The sequence below is a fragment of the Haemaphysalis longicornis genome, unplaced genomic scaffold (assembly GCF_048455015.1).
Source record: "Haemaphysalis longicornis isolate Haplotype H1 unplaced genomic scaffold, Haemaphysalis longicornis Haplotype H1 scaffold_1, whole genome shotgun sequence".
Lineage (NCBI taxonomy): Eukaryota > Metazoa > Arthropoda > Arachnida > Ixodida > Ixodidae > Haemaphysalis > Haemaphysalis longicornis.
In genome coordinates, this window is record NW_027526203.1 from 368,198,195 (window position 1) to 368,213,755 (window position 15,561).

A 15,561-nucleotide genomic window follows, 5' to 3' on the forward strand; every position below is an offset into this window, starting at 1 on the left:
TGTACTGGTCAGATTGAATTTTCAGTCCCAAATTTGACATTTGCACACTTCTACTGATAAGTGAAATTGCTGTTTCCTCATTTGCTGCTATTTGGTTCTCAGGTGGGGCTTCTTGACTTGGAGATCAACCAGCTCACTAAGGTGTGTGTGGCTGCAGTCATTGGCCTGGCCCTGGTCATGATCCTTGTGAAAGTGAGTGAGTGCATCTAACCAACAGGAATGGAGGTCATCACAGTGTTTGCCATTCATATTTACTCGAATTCAGTGTAGCGATTGTCGCATTCTAGAGAGCTTAGAATGAGGTCTCTTTAAAATTTATTGCTAAACAAACTAGGCACACTTTGCTAACAAATGGAAGCTGCAAAACCCACGAAAGGCCTTATCTTTCAGTTGTTCGCTTTAAACTTCATTTCTTTCTGTGACTTTTGAGCAAACAAAGAGTGTTGGAAGTATGGTTCTAGAGACAATTCATACGTCTGTCAAGGTCAGTTCGGAAGGCCAGTGTCAAGGTCAGCTCACTTGTGAAACCATGGGTTCATTACATTATCTGGCCTGTGTTTGTTGTGGTTGTTTGTGGCTTTTTGACTGGCAACTTTCCTCCAGGTAGGCCAGGTTCAGCAGGTGGCATGAGACAGGCACATCTGATGAGAGTTTTACAAATGTGACCTACTGTCACCTTTACTTTGATATACTAGGCTCTTCAAAACAAACTTGCATCATGCTAATTTGGATCATGTGGGACTAACAGGAATATCGGAATTGTTTGAAAACAGAGACACAAAATTGCTAGGCATGTGTGAATAGTGGTTCTTTGCTCTCAAAGTGAATGTAAAGTAGGTAATGGCTTTGTTGAATAGTTTCGAGCAGACTTGGAGTGAATATTTTCTGATTGCTGGGATGAAAAACGAAATTCATGATTTTTTGGGTAAGTTTCAGAACTGGTAAAGAAAAAGAGCAGCTCTTATTAAGCTTCCCTAAAGAATTTCTGTAGCGTAAAACAAAAAGAAGGTAACCTGCTGCTTAGCTTCATTGGGCCCCAGGCTCCACCAAGTCAATCAGTGAGCAGCTTTTTGGTTGAGGTCGAGTTTTAGTGCTGAAAAAATAAAAAAGCTTCTGATTCTGGAGATTTTTAGTGTATTTTATGGAAAAGCAACTTTCTTATCATTTGTAACTTCAGCTGCAAATGTTTAAGTATTATTGCCATCAGGGTGTATCTGAAATAACCATAATTTTATTTATCTGAGTTTATTTAAACAAGTACCTGATTGCATTTCGAAAAACTTTGAAAATAAAAAATCTCGTATTGGCTTCGGTATTCAAAGCTCAGAATATTTTCGCAACACTAAAAATCGGCGTATGGGATGCTACACTGCCCTCATCTATCCAAGAAAGCTTTGGTGGTGTTTGTTATGTATTGCCGAGAGGCTGCCCTATAAAGTAGTGAGCGCACCCCAGTGTCCTTTTTCTCTGGCTGCTGTCATTTTGGCCTTTCGTTTTTTTTTTTTTTTATTTATATATGAACCCACCTTGTATCAAGTCATCTGTTTTGCTCTCTCTTTCACTGGGTTGTGTGTGTGCCTGAGTTACTATGCAAAATTTTGCTCTCTCTTTCACTGGGTTGTGTGTGTGCCTGAGTTACTATGCAAAAAATATTGTGGCTATTTTTTAAGCAAATCTCCTTTCTTTGTTTCCCCTTATGGATGAGGCATTAAATTGTTGTGGCATGCTCTTTTTGTAGGGATTTGATGGACCCTGGTACCGCTACTTTCTGCGCTTCGTCCTCCTGTTTTCTTACATTGTACCCATAAGGTATGTTTATTTTTTGTTCTGTTTTAACTGTAGACACAGGTGGCTTTGAAACCAAGCTGGGTCATCTAACTGCCTATGCAACTGTCTTGCTCGCAGCCTTCGTGTGACCCTGGACATGGGGAAAATGGTGTACTCCTGGATGATTCAACAGGACAAGGAGATTCCTGGGACTGTTGTCCGTTCCACAACAATTCCCGAGGAAATGGGTCGTGTAGTCTACTTGTTCACGGACAAGACAGGCACACTGACTCAGAATGAGATGGTCAGTACCTGCTGGGGGCTGGATGCGTTTTTCAGTGACATCTGTCCGTACTTTATTGCAGGCTGTCAGTACTTTATAATCTGTGCCTAGATGTGCATGGGTGTGACACTGGCGAGCACATCTAGGCACAGATTGAAAAAACAAGATGTTGTTACCTTGGGTGAAATTCCAAGTTTTGTCCACTTCAATGTGTCCACTTCAGACAAATGCAGACAACACACAGCAACATAACACGAATTCACAAGAAAAGTGCCATTTTTTTGCCCTATTATCCTCGCCAATTCGCTGATGTGGGCTGTGACAACACCTGTAAGTCGAAGGTTACAGATTGCAAGAGCCCTTAACTTACCTATGTAAATTGTGAATACACAAAACAAGAAATTAGTGTGTCAAAATTCAAATTTTCAGGATCAAGATACAGTGTAGGCCACTTATAAGATACGTCGTGGGAGCTGTGAAAATCCACACTGTAAGCGGTACAGCACTATAAGCAAAACATGCGTGAATCTAACCACATCGCAACCTAACTCTCAAGTAATTCTTTGCTTATCATCACTCAAACACGTGGCATTTAAAAATTGAGGCACGGTCTATATTAAGTCTTTTTTTCACATCAGACACTGTTGCATGGTCTTACAAACGGCGTGTGTTTTGAAGGAGCATGGCTGCGTTTCTTAGCATCTATGAACTGAACGGATGCCGCGGGACAACGGTATAAGAATGCAAGCGGATTTTTTTTTTGTTCCGCTGTGCGTTCGCGGTGCCAAAGGCGGTTGCTTATCAGCACAGCGTACAGGTAGTGGAAACACAGTGTCGCAGCTCACTATCTCCAGATGTTTGAGAAGGGAAAGGGGCGGTTGCTTATCTGCACAATGTTCTAATAGAAACAACTTACCGAGCGCAGGGGCAAGGGCAGTTGTGTTTATGATGTGAGTGCAAACGAAACGCGCAAACTAAAGGGTGCCTATTTTTTTCCTTTTGCATGTCGAAATTAGAGGAGAGCAGGGAGCGTGTGTGCTGCGTGAGATGGCTGATTCCATCCTTTTTCTTTCTCACGATTCTAAAACGATGTCCCAGCTGCGCCTGTTGATCAGCGGACCCACCAAAAACCGCACTATAAATGCTATTGTGCTTCGGCCAACTACGTTTTAAGCGGTGTGCTTATGCATTGAGTTTTGGGGGAGGCAAACTGGTGGTCACAAAAACCCGCTTTACATCTGGTCCCGCACTATAAGCAGTTACGCTATAAATGGTTTTCACTGTAGCATGAAACTGCATGGAGAAATCCATGGAATGTCATTGTGGTTGTTCTTGAGGGGGCTGAGATGGGCCCTCAGTTTTCTCTGTTCAAGGTTTTTGAGGGAACTCAGGCTCTGTGCTTCAACGAAATAGTAAAATGAAGGATTTTTGTGGGTTCATTCGCTCAGCATGGCCCCAGTTAAAGGCTCAACCCATTTACTTCAATGCCTGCCCTGGCGAGAATGTGGTGCAGTGATGACTCTGGGCCGCGCCTTGTTCCCCTCCTCCCCAGGTGCTGAAGAAGCTGCACCTTGGATCGGTCTCCTACAGCTCCGAGTCCTTTGAGGAAGTGCGGAACCACCTGAAGTCGGTGTATGCCGCTGGAGCCCCCACGCCACCGGTACCTACGAATGGAGCTTCCCAGGGGGCCAGGGTGCGCCGCAGCATGGCTGCCAAGGTGCAGGAGGCTGTCCGGGCGGTGGCCCTGTGCCACAATGTGACGCCCGTCTACGAGGGCGAGGACGACACTCCTGGTGCCGATGACCAGGCCCTGGCAGCCATGCAGCAGAGGCAGCCAACGTACCAGGCCTCCAGCCCTGACGAGGTACGGGCATGTTGATTTTTACCGTCAATTTCGTTGTGTCTCTACATTGCTGTAGATGTTCGTCACATTTTTTAATATAAACCTATTTCTCATTTGCACCCAATTGTTGCTGAAGGTCTCATTTTATGGTCTGTTCTGTCTCACAACAACATCAGTGACCACACTTGCCTCGTTACTGGTTGCCTGGCCAACACTTGTTTTATGGTTTTTCGAATCGTGAAATTTCGTGAAAAATAATTTCTTGCAAAAATGTTGTTAAAAGCATTAAAAAAGATGGGTACTTTGCTGCTGGCAGTATATTGTACTGGCACACGAGGACAACAGGTACCAGTCATGCAGTGTTTTAGTGCTTTTTATTAGGGGTGTGCGAATATTCGAAACTTCGAATATTCGATTCGAATTTTTTGGTATTCGATTCGATTCGAACGACACTTTTATTGTTCGGAATATTCCAACCACCCAAAACTAAAAAAAAAAAAAATTCAGAGCGTGTCTGTATCGGTGTTTATTTACAGTGGACTCTCGTTGATACGATTCTGGGGGTGCGAATTTCGGGATGATACGAATTTCCGAAAAGTCCCGGCGAAATTGCATCGTTTGCAATGGGAAAAATTTAGGCTGTTACGAACGGACCTGCGCGGCCCGGCGGAAGGTACGAACGAGCCGGCGAGGCACCCGACTGCTGAACGAGCAAGTGACGGCTCTCGCTCCCCTGTTTATCACTCTTTCTCCAGAAACGGCCGGGCTGTTGTTTTCTGCTCGCGAAAACGCTTTGAGCACGCCCAACGCGCTGACACCGCCGCGAAACCACCCCCACGCTGCGCGCGGCGCGGCCGGCGACGTCAACATGGCGTCGGCTCCAGCCGCGAAGTGGCGCGGGCGCTCGAGCGACCGCTTCTAACCGCTCTTTAAAATGCGGCTCAAGGGAGACACGAAGTTGCTTGTGCGGTAACGGAGCTGATAATTCATGCGATAACTGTACTATAAAACATCATCCGCGCCGCTAGTGAAAGCGCCCATAAAATATTTGCCGGGGTGCTAAGCCTAACCGTCTCTGGCGGAGCCAAGCCGGCTGTCTCGATCTCATCGCAAGTAGTGAGGCTCCTCCATTCTGCGGCGGCGTTCTGTGGTACGCGTCATTTTCTGACCGAGGTACGCGCTACCGCGGGCGCGAAATCGTCGATGTGGGCGTGAAAATACAGCGCTCGCAGAGCCGAGGCGAGCGAATCGCGTGTAAAACCGCACCATGCGGTTCACGCTTGGCTCCTTCTTAAACCGTGGTTGCGGCGTGTAGCGAGCTTGGGCTTGGGCACACCGAGTGAGGAGACGAGCGCGAAGCTTTACGTGCTCCAGAAAGGACTGCTTTGCGACACGGGGGTTAAAAGAAAGCAGAAAAATCACGAATTTCTTCACGCGAAAGTAGGAAAAGAAATAAACGAAAACTTTTTTCAGCGCTAAATTTTTTGGTCTGTGTTGGTTCATACGAATTTCGGATGATACGAATATTTTTCACAGTCCCGCGAGATTAGTATAATCAAGATTTTACTGTATCAGCGCGCGGCAATGTGCACGGGCTCGGGCATGCCAGCTACTAGTGTCTCAAGTGCGCGGCTGTTTTCGATATCTGGTAAAGTGGTGACGAGCAGGAGGTTGTCACTGCTCCCCGAACATGTCGAGCAGTTAACCTCTCTCCATGTTAACATTTAAGTGAGTGCAGACCTTAACCTGTTGAGTGCAAAGGTATTGTGTAATTCCTAATTATACTTTGTGTGATTTGTTGAGCACTAAAGTTGCTGTTTTTGTGTCTCTAGATGGTGAAAACTTTAATTTTACAAAAAACTATAAGTATTCGTATTCGAAAAATATTCGAAAAATATTCGATTCGATTCGAACTTTGTTTTTATTATTCGAATTCGCTTCGAAATTAAAAAATTGATATTCGCACACCCCTACTTTTTATAGCTTTTCTTACAGTTATTGATCTGCAGTCGAGTCCACTTATAATGATACCATTTACAACAATATATCTGATATAACGATGAACAGCTATGGCACCGTCCACTTTTGTGTGCTTTCTATGGCAAAATAAACCACTTATTACAATGCTCCAGTGCTGTGATATCGAATTTAACGATTGAATCCGGTAACAGCGTGCACCGAAAATGTGAGCTGCCGCTGGATCTCCGTGCCGACAGCATGCACCGCGATGCGCCTCGCATTTCGTCCACACCTCAGAAAATGAGTCGACTGCGCCGCTTACGAGGAAGTGGAGGGATGAGGAGAGCAGTGTTCTTTCCGAACCCCCCTCATGGTGCCGCCGCTTTAGCCGTGTCCCCCGCGCCCGCTCACTTGCACGCTGGCTTGTTTGTTGTGTCACAAGCACGCCGCTTTGAATTTGACTGGGTGCCCCTTTAACTGCCTCCATTTTTCCGCGGAAGAACGTCAGGGCCGACGTTTTGGAAACGTCAGAGTGCCTCACTGAAGAGGCGCTCGTTGAGCAGATACGTGCTGCGGACAGCAGTGACATGGCGACTCTAATGGCATGTTTGAGCAGCCTACTCGGGTATCATCTTCACAGGAGGCCCAATGCATGATACAGGCCCTCAAGGGCTTAATTTCCACCAAGGAACCTTCACTCAGCTAGGTGGAGCACCTATAGATGCTCTTGAAAAAGATGTGCGCCAGTAACAGATTCGCGTGCTGCAAGCAAAGCTCACCGACTGTGGCTTCTTTTCTGCAAATGAGTAGTAGTACAACCTTGGTTGCATGGACATAAATGTTTCAAGCTCTGTTTTCTCTTTTTATTTTGCAACCTGTTTATAACAGTTATCGGTTATAACGATGGGATTTCCTTGGCACTTGGATATTCTTATAAGTGGACTAGACTAGATCAAAAACTGTCACACCTGTTGCTTTTATTCAAGTGCTTAGCCAGTCTTGTGCGAGTTGGTCTTGCGCACATGATCCTTCTTGATCTCGAGGGACAGGGATGTATCATCTAACAGAATTGAAACAATAGCATGTCACCACCTGTTCTCGTTATTAATGGTGTAGTGAATAGGTTTCCTCCAAATAGGAATTACTTCATAAGGGAAGTTATCGTGAAATTTTTTATCTAACCATCCTACATACGAGTTATGCATGTTTACTGTACCGGAGCTCTTCATAAAAAGAGGAGAGTCCCTTGGCAGAGTGTCTTGGCAGAACACTTGTTAGTGAAGGTGGAAGACTTTAAAGTGTTAGTGACAAAGTGTCTGACCTTTGAGCTTACCACCTTGGATGACTAACATGGCAGGCTGTGTGAATGTACGTTGTACAAGGTTGGAGCAGCAGAAGCCTATGTAGCAGTTTTCCAGCCCTGACGAAGTGCAGGCTCATTGTTCCGATTTTTGTGTTCAGGAGGCACGCATTCACTTTGACACTGCAGTTAAGTAAGCAAGTGACATCCACAATATCAGGGGGAGCAAGACAGGTAAGGGGGGCTGGGGAAAAGCTTCACGGTGAGCTCAAAGTGTCTGACCTTTGACTTACCACCTTGGCTGGCTGCCAACTTGGCAGACCGTGTAAATGCACGTTGTACAGGGTTGGAGCAGCAGAAGCCTGTGTAGCTGTCTGCTAGCCCTGGTGAAGTCCAAGCGCGTTGCTCCTTTATATCTCACAAATTTTGTGTTCAGGATGCAGACGTTCACTTTGGCAGTGCACTTAAAGTAAGCAAGGGACATCCACATTATCAGGGGAGCACAACAGCAAAGGGGGGGGGGGGCCGAGAAAGGGCTTCACGGTGAGCTAAAAGTGTCTGACCTTTGAGCTTACCACCTTGGATGACTAACATGGCAGGCTGTGTGAATGCACGTTGTACAAGGTTGGAGCAGCAGAAGCCTGTGTAGCAGTCTGCCAGCCCCGATGAAGTCCAAGTGCATTGCTCCGTTATATCTCACAGGTTTTGTGTTCAGGATGCACACGTTCACTCTGGCAGTGCACTTAAGTAAGCAAGGGACATCCGCATTATCAGGGGAGCAGAACAGGAAAGGGGGTGCCGAGGAAGGGCTTCACGGTGAGCTCAAAGTGTCTGACCTTGAGCTGACCGCCTTGGCTGGCTGCTAACTTGGCAAGCTGTGTGAATGCATGTTGTACAGGATTGGAGCAGCACAAGCCTGTGTAGCAGTCTGCCAGCCCCGATGAAGTCCAAGCACGTTGCTCCGTTATATCTCACAGGTTTTGTGTTCAGGATGCACACGTTCACTCTGGCAGTGCACTTAAGTAAGCAAGGGACATCCGCATTATCAGGGGAGCAGAACAGGAAAGGGGGTGCCGAGGAAGGGCTTCACGGTGAGCTCAAAGTGTCTGACCTTGAGCTGACCGCCTTGGCTGGCTGCTAACTTGGCAAGCTGTGTGAATGCATGTTGTACAGGATTGGAGCAGCACAAGCCTGTGTAGCAGTCTGCCAGCCCCGATGAAGTCCAAGCACGTTGCTCCGTTATATCTCACAGGTTTTGTGTTCAGGATGCACACGTTCACTCTGGCAGTGCACTTAAGTAAGCAAGGGACATCCGCATTATCAGGGGAGCAGAACAGGAAAGGGGGTGCCGAGGAAGGGCTTCACGGTGAGCTCAAAGTGTCTGACCTTGAGCTGACCGCCTTGGCTGGCTGCTAACTTGGCAAGCTGTGTGAATGCATGTTGTACAGGATTGGAGCAGCACAAGCCTGTGTAGCAGTCTGCCAGCCCCGATGAAGTCCAAGCACGTTGCTCCGTTATATCTCACAGGTTTTGTGTTCAGGATGCACACGTTCACTCTGGCAGTGCACTTAAGTAAGCAAGGGACATCCGCATTATCAGGGGAGCAGAACAGGAAAGGGGGTGCCGAGGAAGGGCTTCACGGTGAGCTCAAAGTGTCTGACCTTGAGCTGACCGCCTTGGCTGGCTGCTAACTTGGCAAGCTGTGTGAATGCATGTTGTACAGGATTGGAGCAGCACAAGCCTGTGTAGCAGTCTGCCAGCCCCGATGAAGTCCAAGCACGTTGCTCCGTTATATCTCACAGGTTTTGTGTTCAGGATGCACACGTTCACTCTGGCAGTGCACTTAAGTAAGCAAGGGACATCCGCATTATCAGGGGAGCAGAACAGGAAAGGGGGTGCCGAGGAAGGGCTTCACGGTGAGCTCAAAGTGTCTGACCTTGAGCTGACCGCCTTGGCTGGCTGCTAACTTGGCAAGCTGTGTGAATGCATGTTGTACAGGATTGGAGCAGCACAAGCCTGTGTAGCAGTCTGCCAGCCCCGATGAAGTCCAAGCACGTTGCTCCGTTATATCTCGCAGGTTTTGTGTTCAGGATGCACACGTTCACTCTGGCAGTGCACTTAAGTAAGCAAGGGACATCCGCATTATCAGGGGAGCAGAACAGGAAAGGGGGTGCCGAGGAAGGGCTTCATGGTGAGCTCAAAGTGTCTGACCTTGAGCTGACCACCTTGGCTGGCTGCTAACTTGGCAAGCTGTGTGAATGCATGTTGTACAGGATTGGAGCAGCACAAGCCTGTGTAGCAGTCTGCCAGCCCCGATGAAGTCCAAGAGCGTTGCTCCGTTATATCTCACAGGTTTTGTGTTCAGGATGCACACGTTCACTCTGGCAGTGCACTTAAGTAAGCAAGGGACATCCGCATTATCAGGGGAGCAGAACAGGAAAGGGGGTGCCGAGGAAGGGCTTCACGGTGAGCTCAAAGTGTCTGACCTTGAGCTGACCACCTTGGCTGGCTGCTAACTTGGCAAGCTGTGTGAATGCATGTTGTACAGGATTGGAGCAGCACAAGCCTGTGTAGCAGTCTGCCAGCCCCGATGAAGTCCAAGAGCGTTGCTCCTTTATATCTCACAGGTTTTGTGTTCAGGATGCACACGTTCACTCTGGCAGTGCACTTAAGTAAGCAAGGGACATCCGCATTATCAGGGGAGCAGAACAGGAAAGGGGGTGCCGAGGAAGGGCTTCACGGTGAGCTCAAAGTGTCTGACCTTGAGCTGACCACCTTGGCTGGCTGCTAACTTGGCAAGCTGTGTGAATGCATGTTGTACAGGATTGGAGCAGCACAAGCCTGTGTAGCAGTCTGCCAGCCCCGATGAAGTCCAAGAGCGTTGCTCCGTTATATCTCACAGGTTTTGTGTTCAGGATGCACACGTTCACTCTGGCAGTGCACTTAAGTAAGCAAGGGACATCCGCATTATCAGGGGAGCAGAACAGGAAAGGGGGTGCCGAGGAAGGGCTTCACGGTGAGCTCAAAGTGTCTGACCTTGAGCTGACCACCTTGGCTGGCTGCTAACTTGGCAAGCTGTGTGAATGCATGTTGTACAGGATTGGAGCAGCACAAGCCTGTGTAGCAGTCTGCCAGCCCCGATGAAGTCCAAGAGCGTTGCTCCGTTATATCTCACAGGTTTTGTGTTCAGGATGCACACGTTCACTCTGGCAGTGCACTTAAGTAAGCAAGGGACATCCGCATTATCAGGGGAGCAGAACAGGAAAGGGGGTGCCGAGGAAGGGCTTCACGGTGAGCTCAAAGTGTCTGACCTTGAGCTGACCACCTTGGCTGGCGGCTAACTTGGCAAGCTGTGTGAATGCATGTTGTACAGGATTGGAGCAGCACAAGCCTGTGTAGCAGTCTGCCAGCCCCGATGAAGTCCAAGAGCGTTGCTCCTTTATATCTCACAGGTTTTGTGTTCAGGATGCACACGTTCACTCTGGCAGTGCACTTAAGTAAGCAAGGGACATCCGCATTATCAGGGGAGCAGAACCGGAAAGGGGGTGCCGAGGAAGGGCTTCACGGTGAGCTCAAAGTGTCTGACCTTGAGCTGACCACCTTGGCTGGCTGCTAACTTGGCAAGCTGTGTGAATGCATGTTGTACAGGATTGGAGCAGCACAAGCCTGTGTAGCAGTCTGCCAGCCCCGATGAAGTCCAAGAGCGTTGCTCCGTTATATCTCACAGGTTTTGTGTTCAGGATGCACACGTTCACTCTGGCAGTGCACTTAAGTAAGCAAGGGACATCCGCATTATCAGGGGAGCAGAACAGGAAAGGGGGTGCCGAGGAAGGGCTTCACGGTGAGCTCAAAGTGTCTGACCTTGAGCTGACCGCCTTGGCTGGCTGCTAACTTAGCAAGCTGTGTGAATGCATGTTGTACAGGATTGAAGCAGTAGAAGCCTATGTAGCAGTCTGCCAGCCTTGACAAAGTGTAGATGCGTTGCTCCGTTATATCTCACAGGTTTTTTGTTCGGAATGCAAATGTTTACTCTGGTAGTGCACTTAAGTAAGCAAAGGCCATCCGCATTATATCAGGGGGAGCAGGACCTGAGAGGGTGTTGGGTAGATGGCCTAAAAGCATAAGTGAGCTTAAAGTGGCTCACCTTTGAGCTTGCGATCTTGTCTGGGTAACATGACAAGCTGCATGAATGCATGTTGTAGGGGGATGGAGCAGCAGCTGCCTACATATCAGGCCTCCAGCCTTGCAAAAGGCAAGGACATTGTTCTTTTATATCTCACATATTTCACATTCACTGCGCTGGTGCATTTAGTGATGAGCAGACTCAACCAGGGGCATCAGAGTAGGGGAGGGGGAAGACTTTCAAGCATTAGTGAGCCTAGAGTGTCTGACCTTTGACTTTGTCTACTTGACTAGCGAAGTTTGTAAGATTTGTGAATGTGCGTCATATGGGGATGAAGCAGCAGCATCCTACATACCAGACGTCCATGTAGGGTTGCCACCTGACCAGTTTTGGACCGGCCCGACCGGTTTTTAGGCAGTGGGCCGGTTGCCGGTCTGTTCCTAAAACCGGCCGACCTTGGCCGGTTTTTTGGCCATGGTGCCGCAGTTATTTCTTTTTTGGCCTTTTGTAAGCGTCAATACAGCAGCCATGACGATAATGCAAAGACACGCGAGCAGAGAAAATAGGTGGGCGAGCGTGATTCCCAAGATAGAAGTGGCCCAAAGGAAGGAACAACGCAACGAAATGCGGTCGGCATGGTCCGCAAGTGTGGTTTAGTGAAGCACATTCAGAGCAATAGCCAAAATCTCAACCACTTTTAGTACAAAGGTTATGTTGATTTCTCTGTAGGAAAACACTACAGTAAATGGCATTGCATGGCAAAAAAAAAAAAAACATGGCTCCTTTTTTTTCAACAGAAATTCAGCCTTCTTTATACCATGCCCCCCACCCCCGAAAGGCCGGTTTTTTCTTTGGGGAAAGGTGGCAACCCTACGTCCATGCCCTACAAATTACTGTGCCATTCCTGTTCACTTCTTCTCAGTTGCCACACTGCTATCTACCCCGGTCAGCCATATGCCCTTACGCCGCTTGCAGTGTCACCCACTTGAGGCTTCTTGCTGTACTGGAAGTGTATGCGTTGAGCTGGACTGTTCCTCTTTCACTCATTTATGGCGTGACCACAGACTGCTCAACAGACCCTGCATCAGTGTGTACACACCTGTTGTACATAACTGTAGATATGTGTGTATGGCCCCATATTGTGCCTTTTGAAAATCTTGCATAGTTCTTTTTGCACGTTTTCCTTGCACATCACATAGCTCCATCTCCATGCCTTTCTTTATTGTTATGTGCCCTTCACACAGCGCTCACCTAATTTATTAGCTGCGTGCTGTGAGGGGAGCCCTGTAGTGGCATCATGTCAGCACCCCATCAATGCGATCACTCATCGCACATGATCTCGACGTGGATGCCCTAGCCACAAGAAGAATATAATATTCACCGTTCACTGTGCTGTGGGGCCACATAATAAAGGGGCTGTCCTACTCGCGAACCCATGTCACTGTAATGACCATCCTATGAAGAAAACCCGCCGCGGTGGCTCAGTGGCTAAGGCATTGCGCTGCTGAGCACGAGGTCGCGGGTTCGATTCCCGGCCGCGGCGGCCGCTTTTCTGATGGAGGCGAAAAGCAAAAACGCCCGTGTGCACGAGATTTCGGCGCACGTTAAAGATCCCCAGGTGGTCAAAATTAATCCGGAGCCCTCCACTACGGCGCGCCTCATCGCCTGCGTTGCGTCGGCGCGTTAAACCTACAATCAATCAATCAAATCAATCCTATGAAGAAATCCACATTGACACATTGATTCATGACCTTGCACCTCATGTGAGGCAGTGGTGGGTCATCCCTCCCCTCATGACACATCCCACTCCTCATGGCATACTTGTGGATCATCTCGATCCTCATGACAGTTGTGAGGTCATCCCACCCCTGACGACACAGTGGTGGGTCATTCTGAGGCAGCTTTGAGTTCACCCAACCCCTCACGAGCATGAGAAACAAAAGTAGCGGGATTGGCATCTCACTCCTCTCAACAGACAGTGGGCCATGCATGCTCATGGGCAGACGATTCACGTTCTTTGACAAGTGCTACTATAACAGCGGCCCTTCTCAATGTACCAGTCTTCAATTCTCCGCGAGCAGTCTAAGGACTCGTCTTAGGCAGGAATTCGTGTAGAAGATGCATGGGAAAATCATGTGCAGCATTGCGTCTTGGACCGGCCACGGAAAGCTCGGGACTCATAATTGAGGTGGCCCAGTGCTTCCAGCTTTCAAACACCCTAGCTTCACATTCAGTGTTTCACCCCATTCCTTTCAAAGAAAAGGAATTCAAGTTTTTGAGTAGTGCATTAGTGCATGTATTACAGTGACATTTGAAAAATTGCATGTTGGTGAATTCAATGACAAACTAGTATTATCTGCACTGCAAAACAGGTTCTCCCAGCAAACCTAAATGCTTGAGCAATGATGTCAAGGCTACCTGCACACCAATTTGAAATTTCACTGAATCACAGTTCAGTCTGTGTTGATCTCCCCCTTTACATTTGGTTACGATTACAGTAGGGCACGCCCATGGGCATTTCACCTGTATAGTGTGGCTGTGATTCAGATCTCTGTTATGACTTCTCTGCACAATCAGAGCTGAAAGTCTGCTAATTCTTTATTTCAAAACAAACCTTATGCACATTTGAGGCAGAACATGGGTGCTCAACATAGGTAAGCAAAGATTCGTTGGTTAGATATACAAAGCAGTGGTGCATGCATGGGATACTTATGGGTGTAATTATTGTTAATCACACTATGCTGACTCCCTTTATTTGAAATGAGACAAATTAACGATGATTGCTCGCGGTGAGTACTGTCTATGCATTTGAGCCAATCTGTGTTTCGCATCACTTGTGCAATCACCAGAAGGATTTTGTGGGGGGTGGTTTTACTGCTTATATTGCAGGTCTATTTTCTGACACAACAGTATCTGAAATGCCGCTTTAATGGCACACAAGTAGTAGGAAATTATTGCAGTTCCCCATATTAAACAAATAACAGTCTGCTTTTATGGCACTTTTTTCAGGTGGCATTAGTGACCTGGACTGAGGACGTTGGCCTGGAGCTTGTCTACAGAGATCTCAGTACAATGAAATTGCGCACTCCAAATGGCAGCATCCTGCATTACACCATACTGCAAACATTTCCCTTCACGTCGGAGAGAAAGCGCATGGGCATAGTGGTCAAGGTGCATTGCATTTGCTCTCTGCTTTTCTGTTGTCTATGGGATGGCAGTGTATATCTAGGTGTTTGAATTATAGGTGTGTTGATATTTGAAACTTCGAATACTTGACAAATGGGGTTTGGTGTTCCATGTGGTGCACTGCTCATTTTCATCGTTTAAAGTATTCGGTTATTTTGGACTGTTTGAAAAATTGTGAATAACAATGAAAACTGGGCAGGGCGAGTGAGGCAATCACGTGATGTTACGTGAAATGATGGTGCAGTTATGGGGAGGGTGAAATTTTGAAACCAGAAATGGTCAAACAGGGCACAGGCCGAAAGAACCAAATATATTCTCAAACACACAATGCATGAACCTCTTCATGGTGCCACTAGTTTTGGCATGTGTGCGCCGTGATGTTCTCGAGCTAAAGCAGTTTCACGACATGCCACTGGTCCTTCACGGTAATGGCGTTTCCCCATGGCATACTGTCAGTCCATTCTCGCAGATTTTTCGGTGCTTTTGTTCGGTCCGGATCCCACGAGAGTTCGGTCCGGATCCCATGAGACAATCCTTGTAATGTTCAGTTCTCTCTTCTCTCTCGGTGCTTTTTATGATCATTAACACGTCAGTGCTTCTGGTATGTCTTTTCTTGCTTGGACATCCTCTTCAGTCGCCAAATTTTGTTGCCACAATAAGAAATACGTGGTGCAGTTTAAACGAAGGATTCCTTGGATGAGCACCTGCCATAATGCAAGTATGCTTTCCTGGAGGCAGCTGGGTGGGGGCATAAGGAAAAGGTATGGTGGTGCAGCCAAGCAGTGTTACTTGACTGAACACCAATTGTCACCGGAAGTGCACCATTGGAATCGCATCTCTTGGGGAGGCGCCCTAGTGAGGAGACGGGAAAGAGCACTTTCACATTCTACTCGAAGGGGCAACTGCGAGAATAGGTGCGACAAGTTTTTGGACACACCTTCACCATCAACACTAACAATAACTTAACAGCTCCACTGTAAAGGTTGATTTTGCTTCAAGATACTAATTTTTTGTTAAAGGAGGGGCTAGCTTTTTGCAGGTGCAGGGCAATTCAGTGTGCTTGAAAAAGGATTGTTAGGCGGCATAGCACTGGCTTCCAA

At 47.6% G+C, this 15,561-nt stretch overlaps 1 protein-coding gene across 7 annotated transcripts in view; it reads left to right on the forward strand.

The window, feature by feature from the left end:
- Positions 1-15,561, forward strand: part of LOC144155062 (putative phospholipid-transporting ATPase IIB) — a 64,726-nt gene that overhangs the window by 24,621 nt on the left and 24,544 nt on the right. For all 7 annotated transcript variants that reach the window (XM_077686294.1, XM_077686291.1, XM_077686290.1 and 4 more), the window contains 5 exons: positions 103-192; positions 1,739-1,809; positions 1,906-2,071; positions 3,603-3,914; positions 14,285-14,446. In XM_077686294.1, the coding sequence (XP_077542420.1) occupies positions 103-192; positions 1,739-1,809; positions 1,906-2,071; positions 3,603-3,914; positions 14,285-14,446 (801 nt within the window). The remainder of the gene's footprint in view (positions 1-102; positions 193-1,738; positions 1,810-1,905; positions 2,072-3,602; positions 3,915-14,284; positions 14,447-15,561) is intronic.